We start from the raw sequence: 13,910 nt of genomic DNA, 5'->3' as shown, positions 1-13,910 counted from the left end.
GACACGACGACTACTCTTTCATCGAGAATCAACCTCATTTGACCCAGATTTTTCAAAAAAATACACCCCTTTTCACATTACAAATTCTCATTCCCTTGATTATAGTCCCACCCTCCACCTCCAGTCCCCCCTTCCCGTCCCCCCCCTCCCCCTTCCCATCCCTGTCCCCACCTCACCTCCCCTGCCCCCCCTCCCTCCTCCCCCCTTTCCTTCCCCCTCTCCCCTCCTCCCATGCCCTCCCCATCCCCCCTTTCCTTCCCCTTCCCCCCCCCTTGCCCCCTTTCCTTCCCGTCTCCGCTTCCCCCCCATCCCCTCCTCCCCTACCCCCCCCTTCCCCCCTCCTCCCTTACCCCCCCTTCCCCCTCCTCCCTACCCCCCCTTCCCCCTCCTCCCTACCCCCCCCTCCCCCTCCTCCCCTTACCCCCCCATCCCCTCCACCCTTACCCCCCCTCCCCCCTCCTCCCTACCCCCCCCTTCCCCCTCCTCCCTTACCCCCCCTCCCCCCACCCTCCCCTCCCCCTCCTCCCTACCCCCATCCCCCTCCTCCCATACCCCCCCTTCCCCCTCCTCCCTACCCCCCCCCTTCCCCCTCCTCCCTACCCCCCCCTTCCCCTCCTCCCTACCCCCCCCCTCCCCTCCTCCCTTACCCCCCCCCTTCCCCCTCCTCCCTTACCCCCCCTTCCCCCTCCTCCCTTACCCCCCCTTCCCCCTCCTCCCTTACCCCCCCTTCCCCCTCCTCCCTTACCCCCCTCCCCCTCCTCCCTTACCCCCCCCTCCCCCTCCTCCCCCCCCTACCCCCCCACCCCTTCCCCCTCCTCCCTTACCCCCCCTTCCCCCTCCTCCCTTACCCCCCCTTCCCCCTCCTCCCTTACCCCCCCTTCCCCCTCCTCCCTTACCCCCCCCCCTTCCCCCTCCTCCCTTACCCCCCCCCTTCCCCCTCCTCCCTTCCCCCTCCTCCCTACCCCCTTCCCCTCCTCCCTTAACCCCCCTTCCCCCTCCTCCCTTACCCCCCTTCCCCCTCCTCCCTTAACCCCCCTTCCCCCTCCTCCCTTACCCCCCCTTCCCCCTCCTCCCTTACTCCCCCTTCCCCCTCCTCCCTTACCCCCCCTTCCCCCTCCTCCCTTACCCCCCCCTTCCCCCTCCTCCCTTACCCCCCCTTCCCCCCTCCTCCCTTACCCCCCCCATCCCCCTCCTCCCTTACCCCCCCCTTCCCCCTCCTCCCTTACCCCCCCTTCCCCCTCCTCCCTTACCCCCCCTCCCCCTCCTCCCTTACCCCCCCTCCCCCTCCTCCCTTACCCCCCCTCCCCTCCTCCCTTACCCCCCTCCCCTCCTCCCTTACCCCCCTTCCCCCTCCTCCCTTACCCCCCCCTTCCCCCTCCTCCCTTACCCCCCCCTTCCCCCTCCTCCCTTACCCCCCCCTTCCCCTCCTCCCTTACCCCCCCCCTTCCCCCTCCTCCCTTACCCCCCCTCCCCCTCCTCCCTTACCCCCCCTTCCCCCTCCTCCCTTACCCCCCCCTTCCCCCTCCTCCCTTACCCCCCCCTTCCCCCTCCTCCCTTACCCCCCCTTCCCCCTCCTCCCTTACCCCCCCTTCCCCCTCCTCCCTTACCCCCCCTTCCCCCTCCTCCCTTACCCCCCTTCCCCTCCTCCCTTACCCCCCCCCCCTTCCCCCCTCCCTCCCTTACCCCCCCCCCCTCCTCCCTTACCCCCCTCCCCCTCCTCCCTTACCCCCCTCCCCTCCTCCCTTACCCCCCTTCCCCTCCTCCCTTACCCCCCTTCCCCTCCTCCCTTACCCCACTTCCCCTCCTCCCTTACCCCCCCTTCCCCTCCTCCCTTACCCCCCCTTCCCCTCCTCCCTTACCCCCCCCTTCCCCTCCTCCCTTACCCCCCCCTTCCCCTCCTCCCTTACCCCCCCTTCCCCTCCTCCCTTACCCCCCCTTCCCCTCCTCCCTTACCCCCCCTTCCCCTCCTCCCTTACCCCCCCTTCCCCTCCTCCCTTACCCCCCCTTCCCCTCCTCCCTTACCCCCCTTCCCCTCCTCCCTTACCCCCTTCCCTCCTCCCTTACCCCCCTTCCCCTCCCTTACCCCCCTTCCCCTCCTCCCTTACCCCCCTTCCCCTCCTCCCTTACCCCCCTTCCCCCCTCCCTCCCCCCTTACCCCCCTTCCCCTCCTCCCTTACCCCCCTTCCCCCTCCTCCCTTACCCCCCTCCCCCTCCTCCCTTACCCCCCTTCCCCCTCCTCCCTTCCCCCCCTTCCCCTCCTCCTTCCCCCCTTCCCCCTCCTTCCCCCCTTCCTCCTTACCCCACCCTCCCCTCCACGTTCCCCCCTCCTCCTCCACGTTCCCCTCCACGTCCCCTCCCCCCACCCTCTCCGTCCTCCCTACCTCCACCCTCCATCCCCCCTTCCACTCCCCCTTACCGCCCTCCCCTCCCCCTCCCCCTCCCCCTCGCCCCCTCCCCTCCCTGTCCCCCTTCACCTCCCTCCCCTCCCTGTCCCCCCTTCACCTCCCCCCCCCGTTCCCCCTTCACCTCCCACCCCCGCCCCACCCCCTCTACCTCCCTGTCCTCCCTTCCCCTCCCCTCCCTGTCCCCTTTGTGTCCCCTTCCCCCATTCACCTCACCTCCCCCCGTCCCCCCCTTCCCCTCTCCGTCCCCCCCTTCCCCTCTCCGTCCCCCCCTTCCCCTCTCCGTCCCCCCCCTTCCCCTCTCCGTTCCCCCCCCCCCCCCTTCTTCGCCATCTCCCCTTCCCCTCCGACTAGGGGATTTTCACTACTTGGACCTGGGACACTAATAACCGTTAGCATGAATTCTCCACGCAGACTCGGGGAGAAGTGCAGAATCCTTAAAGACAGTGACCCAAGCGGGAATCAAACCTGGGACCTTGGCGCTGTGAAGCAACAGTGCTAACCACTGTGCTACCGTGCCGCAAGATTATTATACATATGGCAAGAACCAACTTACAAAGCAGATTTTTTTTATTTTTTTTTAAAGGCAGTGGGATGTGGGCGATTCTGGCACGGTTGCATTCATTGTCCAACTCCAGTTTTCCAGAGAAGGCCCACTGGTACGATTGGACCAATCGCTTTGCAACAATAATTCACATGACTGAGCAGAGGGCAGGGCACTTTATCAAGAGACAATCACATCTTGTGAGAGCCAAAATCAGGTAGGGAGGAGATTCCGTCTCGTGATCGTGTTACGTTTTTATGACAATCCAGATATTTTTCTGATGCTAGCCCACAAACCTATTTAATTAAATTTCACAACTTGCCATGGTGCGATTGAATTTACAACCTCTGGGTTGTCAATCCAGTACCATAACTACCACTATTCATTCGTTCACTTCTCTTCCAGCAAGCAGTGTATCTGGCTTCAAACTGTTTTTTCTTCTGGAACAGATTGGAAGCCTGGTGTCAGAGGCTACAGCTCGAGGGGCAACCTTCCCCCCCCCCCGCCCCCCCCCCCCCACCCCACCCAACCCCAACCCCCACAGCATGGCTGACCAGAGTCTCTCCTGCTCTTACTGCCTGCCATTGGCATGTCTTCGAAGGGTTTTGCAGGTTGAAACTCAACCTGTTTAGCCATCAAGTCCTGGGGTGGGACTCAAACCCGGAGCTTCTGGCTAAGAGGCAGGGATGTTACCCAATATGCCACAAGACCTCTCATAATGAACGCTATTAGTGTACCCTAAATCCAAGCCACTGCAGAAAACTGTCTAATAACTAGCACAAGGTTAGCACATGTAGCATGTTACTGATTCTTTCAGCGGTAGGTGGTATGGAGCATGGCAACACCTCAAAGTAAAAGTTAACAGAAGACAATGAAAAAGGCAAATTAGGATTCCACTAAGGACAAGGCGGCTCTCAAAATAGTCTAGTAGAAACAGTAATGCAAGGCTAAGCTACAGGGATCAGCAAGGTCTAAAATTCACCCTTAGCACATGTTGAGTTAGCTAGGCACAAGTTATAATTGGCCTCGGTGCCACAGAGATTTGGGAGATGGAGTGAAGAGGGGGAATAAAAAAAAGAGCAACTCCTGATCATCCAATGACTTTTGCTATAATCAAGGAGAAGATGGATTCAGCTGTGATAAGGCAGCTGACTACACTTACTGGACAAGAGCAGCTACCTGGGCTAGCAGTCACCTGTACAACTGCCTCCCAATGAAAAGCTAAGTAGGGAGGCAGTAAAAACCCCAACAGAAGACATTATGCAGCAGGAGGCCTGCAGACCCTGCTGGAAGTGATGATGGAGTGGGGGAAACTGGCACAAACGGGCAAGAGCCAGTGTATAAAGCTCTGTAAATATTTCATCTTACCATGTATATATCTTGCTCAGGGCGATTTTGCGTTATTTTGTTACGGGGGGGAGGGGGGGTTCATTGTTTGTAAGGGGAAAAAATTGTTTTGTTTTGTTAAAAAACTTTAATAAATATATTTTCCAAAAAAAAAAAAGGAAGCGATGAGGGACTTGCCTGGCATCTTTTTTAAATTTACTGTACTCAATTCTTTTTCCCCCCCCCCCAATTAAGCGGCAATTTAGCGTGGCCAATCCACCTATCCTGCACATCTTTTGGGGTTGTGCAAGTGAGACTCACACAGACATGGGGATAATGTGCAAACTCCACACGGACAGTGACCTGGGGCCAGGATCGAACCCGGGTCCTCGGCGCCATGAGGCATCAGTGCTAACCACTGCACACCACCGTGCTACCCAAGTGATAAGGAACTCCCTCTGTCCAAATATAAGTGGGCATAAAATAAAAAATGACACACACACACACGCACGCACGCACGCACGCACGCACGCACGCACGCACGCACGCACGCACGCACGCACGCACGCACGCACGCACGCACGCACACACACAAAGTGGAATTTGGTTCTGTTTTCGCTGCCATTTAAATTCAAGACTGCTAAAACAAACCATGGACTGTTTTCTTTTTTGAATTCTCTACCTCATCCCTCACTTTCTTCAACCAAGTTTGGGAGATGGGGCAGGAACGTTTACACAGCTCACATCAACACGATCCTGTAATCTTATGTATGTAAAGGAAGGACAGCACGTGGCGCAGTGGTTAGCACTGGGACTACGGCGCTAACGACCCAGGTTCGATCCCGGCTCTGGGTCACTGTTCGTGTGGAGTTTGCACATTCTCCCCATGTCTGCGCGGGTTTCACCCCCCAACCCAAAGATATGCAGGGTAGGTGGATTGGCCACGCTAAATTGTCTCTTAATTGGAAAAAAATGAATTGGGTACTCTATTAAAAAATATATTTAAAGGAAGTGGGGCTGGTCTTGCAGCTTCATCCCTTCCCCAATATTATGACACACTAAGTAACACTCATCCAAAGCTGCAGTTCATCCAGCCTACTGTAACACACAAATGTTGTACAAGGTCTGTGGGTGAACGTACCTAAAACTACATTGTCAATATGAATTTGATCTGCTACTTTGTCGCCATTTTTAAGAACACAGCTAAGAACATTAATCTAGGACAAAGGTTCGGCACAACATCGTGGGCCGAAGGGCCTGTTCTGTGCTGTATTTTCTATGTTCTATGTTTAAGTTGCCATTGCAAAGAGCTGAATTTCAAAATTTGTTAGCCCCTGATGTATTTTTTTTTTTTTAAATTAGATTTTTACAATGCGAGTTTATAACACTATAGTTTTAATAGGGGGGCGTCTTCTCTGGGATGGGTTCCTCTATTCTGGCTGAGATCTTTTTTTTAAAAAAAATAATTTTTATTAAAGGTTTTCATAAAATATCAATAACAAAATGAGAAAGAGAAAAGAACCCAACAGGGTTAATGCAAAACACAATCTAAAAAACCAACCCCCCCAAACCCCTCCCCCCTGTACCTAAATAATAAATTAACATTAACACCCTGACTTAAGACAACAGGTGTATCCACCCCCTCAGACCCTCCAGTGTAAATAACATAAACAAAAATAAAGTAAACCCCCCCCCCACCTGCTGCTGCCATTGACCAATGTCTATCGTTCTGCCAGGAAGTCTAAGAACGGTTGCCACCGCCTAAAGAACCCTTGTACCGACCCTCTCAAGGTGAATTTCACCCTCTCCAATTTAATGAACCCTGCCATATCGCTGATCCAGGATTCCACGCTTGGGGGCCTCGTATCTTTCCACTGAAGGAGAATCCTTTGCCGGGCTACCAGGGACGCAAAGGCCAGAATTCTGGCCTCTTTCGCCTCCTGCACTCCCGGCTCCTCTGCCACCCCAAATATTGCGAGCCCCCAGCCCGGTTTGACCCTGGATCCTACCACCCTCGACACCATCCTTGCTACGCCCTTCCAAAATTCCTCCAGCGCTGGGCATGCCCAGTACATATGGGTGTGGTTTGCTGGGCTCCCTGAGCACCTAACACACCTGTCCTCACCCCCAAAGAACCGGCTCATCCTTGTCCCGGTCATGTGTGCCCTGTGCAGCACCTTAAACTGTATGAGGCCGAGCCTTGCGCACGAAGAGGAAGAGTTCACCCTCCCTAGGGCATCCGCCCACATCCCCTCTTCGATCTCCTCTCCCAACTCCTCCTCCCACTCACCTTTCAACTCCACCACCGAGGCCTCCTCCTCCTGCATCACCTGGTAAGTTTCCGAGATCTCTCCCCCCGAGGGCACCCTGTCCTGTACTGTGTGTGGCAGTAGCCACGGGAATTCCACCACCTGCTGTCTGGCAAACGCCCTTACCTGTAAGTACCTGAAGGTGTTCCCCGGGGGGAGCCTGTACTTCTCCTCCAGTTCACCCAGGCTCACGAACTTCCCGTCCACAAACAGGTCCCCCAACTTTCGTATCCCTGCCCTGTGCCACCCCAAAAACCCTCCACCTGTTCTTCCTGGTGCGAACCGGTGGTTCCCCTGTATTGGGGTCCACGCCGAGGCCCCAACTTCCCCCCTATGCCGCCTCCACTGCCCCCAAATTTTGACGGCCGCCACCACCACCGGTCTCGTGGTATACCTCCTTGGAGGGAGCGGCAGCGGCGCCGCTGCCAGCACCCCGAGACTCGTACCCACACAGGACGCCGTCTCCAGCCTCTTCCATGCAGCCCCCTCCCCCTCCATCACCCACTTGCGCATCATCGTCGCATTGGCAGCCCAGTAGTACCCACAGAGGTTTGGCAGCACCAGCCCCCCCCCCCCCCCCCCATCTCTACTCCGCTCCAGGAACACCCTTCTCACCCTCGGAGTCCCTCGCGCCCACACAAACCCCATTATACTCCTGTTAACCCGCCTGAAAAAAGCCTTCGGGATAAACACGGGGAGGCACTGGAACAGGAACAAAAACCTTGGGAGCACCGTCATTTTGATTGACTGCACCCTAACCGCCAGGGACAGCGGCAACGCGTCCCACCTCTTGAACTCCTCCTCCATTTGCTCCACCAGCCTTGTAAAGTTAAGCCTATGTAGGGTCCCCCAGCTCCTGGCCACCTGGACCCCCAAATATCTGAAACTCCTCTCCGCCCTTTTTAGTGGGAGCTCGCCAATCCCCCTCTCCTGGTCCCCTAGCTGAACTACGAACAGGTCGCTCTTCCCCATATTGAGCTTGTACCCCGAAAAGTCCCTGAATTCCCTAAGGGTCCTCATTACCTCTGGCAAATCCTCCCACCGGGTCCGCCACATACAGCAGCAGGTCGTCCGCAAAAGCGACATCCTATGCTCCTCCGCACCCCGCACCAACCTCCTCCAGTTCCTCGACTCTCTCAGTGCCATAGCCTGGGGTTCAATCGCCAGCACGAAGAGCAGGGGGGACAGGGGACACCCCCGTCTCGTCCCTCGGTGCAACCGAAAGTACTCGGACCTCCTCCTATTTGTGGCCACACTCGCCATCGGGACCTCATACAACAGCCTAACCCACCTGACAAACCCCTCCCCAAACCCGAACCTCTTCAGCACCTCCCACAGGTACCCCCATTCTACCCTATCGAAGGCTTTCTCAGCGTCCATCGCCACCGCTATCTCCGCCTCCCCCTCCCTCGCCGGCATCATGATAACGTTCAAAAGCCTCTGCACATTTGCATTCAACTGTCTCTCCTTCACAAACCCCGTCTGGTCTTCATGGATGATCTGCGGCACACAATCCTCAATCCTCGTGGCTAAGACCTTCGCCAGCACCTTGAGCATCTACATTTAGCAAGGAAATCGGTCTGTAAGACACACATTGCAAGGGATCCTTGTCCCGCTTCAGGATCAAGGAGATCAGTGCCCGGGACATCGTCGGGGGGTAAAGCCCCCCCTTCCCTTGCCTCATTAAAGGTCCTAACTAACAGCGGGCCCAACAGGTCCATATACTTTTTATAGAACTCGACTGGGAAACCATCCGGCCCTGATGCCTTCCCCACCTGCATGCTTCCTATTCCTTTGATCAGCTCCTCCAGCCCAATCGGGGCCCCCAGTCCCTCTTCCGCCTTTGGAAACCTCAATTGGTCCAGGAAATGGCCCATCCCTCCCTCCTCCCGTGGGGGCTCGGATCGGTACAATTCCTCATAGAAGTCCCTGAAGACCCCATTGATGCCAACCCCACTCCGCACCACGCTCCCTCCCCTGTCCTTAACTCCCCCGATCTCCCTAGCTGCATCCCGCTTCCGAAGCTGATGCGCCAGCATCCGGCTTGCCTTTTCCCCATACTCGTAGACCGCCCCCTGGGCCTTCCTCCACTGCACCTCCGCCTTCCTGATGGTCACCAGGTCGAATTCGGCCTGGAGGCTGCGCCTCTTCCTCAACAATCCTTCCTCAGGCTCTTCCGCATACCTCCTGTCTACCCTCACCATCTCCCCCACCAGCCTCTCCCTCTCCCCCCGCTCCTTGTGGGCCCTAATGAAGATCAGCTCTCCCCTCACCACCGCCTTCAGTGCCTCCCATACCATCCCCACTCGGACCTCCCCGTTGTCGTTGGTCTCCAAGTACCTCTCTATACTTCCTCGGACCAGCTCGCTCACCTCCTCGTCCACCAACAGCCCCACCTCCAAGCGCCACAGCAGGCGCTGGTCCGCCTCCTCCCCGCCTCTCCAAGTCTACCCAATGCGGGGCGTGGTCCGAAATGGCTATTGCCGAATACTCGGTATCCTCTACTCTCGCTATCAGCGCCCTACTCAAAATGAAAAAGTCGATTCGAGAATAAGCCTTATGGACATGTGAGAAGAATTAAAATTCCCTAGCCCCCGGCCTTGCAAATCTCCAAGGGTCCACCCCTCCCATTTGGTCCATAAATCCCCTCAACACTAGCCGCCGCCGGCTTCCTATCCGTCCTAGACCTGGAGCGATCCAGTGCCGGATCCAACACTGTGTTAAAGTCTCCCCCCATTATCAGGCCCCCCACTCCCAAGTCTGGGATCCGACCCAACATACGCCTCATAAAACCTGCATCGTCCCAGTTCGGAGCATACACACTGACCAGTACCACCCTCTCTCCCTGCAACTTACCACTCTGGCTGAGATCTGATGATATCCTTCTTAACCTCTGGCCTTTTGCATTGTAGGCAGTGTAATTTCCCCTTAGCTCTGGAGTCTTTGGGTTTGTTTTATTCCTCTGCTATTTTTCTCTGAAGCTATGGATACGATGTAACTGGTGGAAAGAGAAGGGAGCCAACGTTTCGAGTCTGGATGGCTTTGTCAAAGCTGGAAAGTACTGGAAATAGGGTCAGATTTATACTGTTGTGGTGGGGAGAATGGAGCAGTGGGGCTGGAGATTGACAAAGATGTTGTGGACAGAAAGACAAAAGTAATGTAAATGGGCGTGATTAAGACTAAGAAGGATGCTGACGAGAGGCGGCATGTGGCGCAGTGGATAGCACTGGGACTGCAGCGCTGAGGACCCGGGTTCGAATCCCAGCCCTGGGTCACTGTCCGTGTGGAGTTTGCACATTCTCCCCATGTCTGCGTAGGTTTCACCCCCACAACCCCAAAGATGTGTAGGTTAGGTGGATTGGCCACGCTAAATTGCCCCTTAATTGGGAAAAGAAATAATTGGGTACTCTAAATTGTTTTAAAAAGGGTGCCGATAGTGGCACATTAAGAAATTAGAATGTGTTAATGCCCTCACTTTTCATCTACCAGCTCCCCATTCAAATAATCATCTTATCCTTAATCACCTCCATTTACATTCCATTGGTCTTTCTGTCCAATCTCCACCCTCTATCTAGCTGACCCTCTATCCAGCCCCAGTGCTTAACGCCCCCCCCACCCCGCCCCCACCCCCACCGCAGTATAAATCTCATTCTATTTCCAGTTCTCTCCAGCTTTGACAACCATAGAATTTACAGGGCTGGAGGCCATTCGGCCCATTGGGTCTGCACTGGCCCTTGGAAGGAGCCTCCACCCTATCCCCGTAACCCCACCAAACCGTTTTTGGACTTTAATGGCAATTTATCATGGCCAATCTGCCTTTCCTGCACATCTTTGGACTGTGGGAGGAAACCGGAGCACCCAGAGGAAACCCACGCAGACTGGAGAGAAAGTGCAGACTCCGCACAGACAGTGACCCAAGCTGGAAATTGAACATGGGACCCTGGAGCTGTGAAGCAACAGTGCTAACCATTATGCTACCGTGCTGCCCACAAAGAATCATCCAGACTCAAAACGTTAGCTCCCTTCTCTCTCCACAGATGCTGTCTGACCTGCCGAGATTGACCAGCATTTTCTGCTTTAGCTTCAAATTCCAGCATCCACAGTAATTTGCTTTTATCCATGATTTAACTCTGTGCTGTTGACTGTAACCTGCTTTGGTGCAGATGGATCTTGTATCCATGGAGGGAACACCTTGGGGATATTGTCCCCGACTCATCTGTTCCGATTTGTTCCCATGCTTGCAATGACTGGTGTTACATGCTATATCTGTTTTGCATTGATACCTATGGCTTCTTTTTCTTGTTTTGACACGATATTTGTTAAAACTTGAAAACGTCAATAAACATTTAAAAACATTTTTAAACTTGACAAACTTCTCATTAGCTCAACAACAAATTTAAATTCAAACATCAATCTCCTCGCTAGCAAATCCCTCTATGGCTTCATCCCACCTCTGTTATCACCTCCAGCCCCATGCCCAATTCCAACCTCCTTTGTATTCCTCTTCCAACCTGCTCTCAGTATGGGGTAGGGGAAAATAGGTTTATGGGGTGAAGGAATAATGGTAACAACTTCCAAAATCATGAATGGAAATCGATTCCAAAACATTTTTTGTACTGAAGCAGAAGAATACCTTGTGACATGAGGCACATAAGGAAAGTTTCAGCTTATATGTGATGTAAACTACTTCACTCCTAACTTACCCACTGCACTCTCATCCAGCAAGCTCAGATCCAAAGGGAGTAGATGAATGTGTCCCTTATTTTTTCTGACATCTGTGAACTTCACTTTATGGCTGACTGACGTTTGGAATAAAACAGCTTTTCATGTCCCAAAGACATTTGTATAGGTAGCACATGCACAGAAAGAGACAGCACATGGAGTTGCCAGCTTGATCAATTAAGCTTAAAAAGCATGCCAATTCTGGCAAAGAGGAAAGTTCAAAAAAGGAAGGAGGGTGCAAGAGCCACCATTGTAAATAGATGCTTACACAAATCGGTTTCTTGCATAGGAAGACTTAGAATGAGCGACTGCAAAGCTTCACTTTTTTGAACAAACATCTCAGATTTAGCTCCCTGAAGTTTCTTTAAGTTGTCATGGAAACCATCCACACCTGGGGAAGGCTCTGTGCTCTCATCAGATCTGCACTTTGGTGGCTGACTTTCGGGTGAGTTAGAGACAGCCTGGGCAATGCCAGGAGGCCCAGTGGACCTGCTAATGGATTTTGATCCATTTTGACAACCGTCTCCTTCACCGTCAGCACCTTTACCACTGGAAGCACACAGTTGCTGAATCTTGCCCTCATGTTTGCCTGAGATCCTGCTGGCGTCCATAGCTGCTCCATTGTTTGGCACTTTATCAGTACTGTTCACATAGGCACCTATGAAAAATGAAGCACAGTTAGCAACTGGTACCACCCTATTCTGCCCCTTAAAAAACTTGACACCAGCTGAAAAGCAAAGTTCTAACCTTGTTTTCCTCACCAGTCTTCTACCCACTAGCAAGTTTGTGGCATTTTTAAAGCTTTCCATGACTTAGATTTAGAGGAAGATTGGGGAGGGATCGCCACAAAACAGAAGAGAGGAAAATAATGACAAATTAAATGACCGAAACACGACAGCTCAAACCCATTCACCAAGTTCAACTTTCTGGTTTTAACAAGGTTGGAAAACCAACAAACGCTTTTTCATTAGTTTGGGGCAAAAGACTTGAATTTCTTTTTTAAAACTAGTCTAAAAACGCTCATCTGGTATGCACTGGAAGGAAAGCTTCAAAGCATAAAAACGTAGCTAAATTAGTGATTTTCCCCCAACTTTCTTTTTTAAGGTTGCTCCACATTTTGTCTGTGATAACTTTCACTTCTTTTCAACTTTCTTTCAGCTTGTACAAACAAGTCAACAACTTAATGTTGATGTTAAATGCCAGAATTGTAAACTTACCTTTTGCTTAATAAAAATTATATACCCAAGTCTGGAGCTACTCGGGGCGAAGGACTAAACTACTTTCGTTCAGTATTAGAAACTGGTAATTCATCACAAAACAGAAGCACAAATGTTATCATTCTCTTTTGAGGAACACCATTGACATTCCAAAAATCATAATAAGGCTTTTTAGAGCATGTTCCGAGATAAAAAAGGGTTTTGAAAATAACATCTCCATCAGTTTGTTGGCTGGGCTTTTGACCATAGCCGTTCACACTGAAACCCAAGTGTTAAGGACAATTTTATTTTAAATCAAATGATTAGTTTTTGATGAATATTTGGTCCCTTGCCTCCCACCCCCACCACCAGTCCCACAACCATCATCAACAGGTTTCTGGTTTTCTGGTCCCAGCACCAACATTGGGAGCAAAAGTCAGCTCTTCTTTCACAGACCAAAATACACTGCTCAAACTGGCAGGGGTGTGTATTAGAAGCCCGATAATGGCACTCTCTTTACTGTTCTGTCTCCTCCATCCCACTCAAGCTTTGATCAGTACTTTCCCCACAATGGCAATAGGTGTGACTGCGGACTTATCCATCACTCAGTGCTGGATCTTAAAGTTCCACAATACGAGGACCATTATGAATCTCATTCTACTGTAGACAACAGAAGATACTCTTCTGCAAGACAAGAGAAGTCTTGCTCAATTCCACTCTCTTCAGACCCCTCCTCCTCTTACAATGGCTACATCTGACGTGTCAGCTGTATAGCTGGCCTAAACCCCAATCCGATTAGGGACCACAAATTCCCTCCTTTAATGACCCCGCTAGGATTGACAACAATTCGACAACTTCATAAGTCACTTGCACGGATACCAACATTTTATATACAGGTATATTTCAACTCTCAAACTGGCATGGTGGGATTTGAACCAGTGTTCACTGGATTACAAATCCTGTAGCATTACACTGGTATACATCCATTCAATAAGAGAGTTAAACTGGCAAGAAGATCAGAACTCAATTCTCTCTCTGTGCAATCAATCTCATACCAACAAAAAATGGACGTGGAGAGAATATTTCCACTTGTAGGAGAAACTGGAACCAGAGGCCACCATCTCAGACTAAAGGGACGTTCCTTTAAACCAGAGACGAGGAGGAATTTCTTCAGCCAGAGGGTGGTGAATCTGTGGAACCCTTTGCCGCAGAAGGCTGTGGCCAATCACTGAGTGTCTTTAAGAAAACGATAGATTGGTTCTTGATTAATAAGGGGATCAGGGGTTATGGGGAGAAGGCAGGAGAATGGGGATGAGAAAAATATCAGCCATGACTGAATGGCGGAGCAGACTCGATGGGCCGAGTGGCCTAATTCTGCTCCTATGTCTTATGGTCTAAAAAATAATGTCCC

General features: G+C 52.8%; 1 protein-coding gene across 4 annotated transcripts in view; it reads right to left on the bottom strand.

Annotated features, from left to right (window-relative positions):
* Positions 1–13,910, bottom strand: part of golga3 (golgin A3) — a 106,724-nt gene that overhangs the window by 59,230 nt on the left and 33,584 nt on the right. For 2 of the 4 annotated variants that reach the window (XM_072469317.1, XM_072469407.1), the window contains exon 3: positions 11,572–11,961. The exons of 1 other annotated variant lie outside the window; for it this stretch is intronic. In XM_072469317.1, coding sequence (XP_072325418.1) covers positions 11,572–11,961 — 390 coding nt within the window. The remainder of the gene's footprint in view (positions 1–11,571; positions 11,962–13,910) is intronic. One more of the 4 variants, XM_072469494.1, reaches the window with a different exon arrangement.

This window comes from Scyliorhinus torazame, chromosome 1 (genome assembly GCF_047496885.1).
Source record: "Scyliorhinus torazame isolate Kashiwa2021f chromosome 1, sScyTor2.1, whole genome shotgun sequence".
Classification (NCBI taxonomy): Eukaryota; Metazoa; Chordata; class Chondrichthyes; order Carcharhiniformes; family Scyliorhinidae; genus Scyliorhinus; species Scyliorhinus torazame.
Note: the sequence above shows the minus strand (reverse complement) of the source record. Positions and strands in the feature narration are given on the sequence as shown.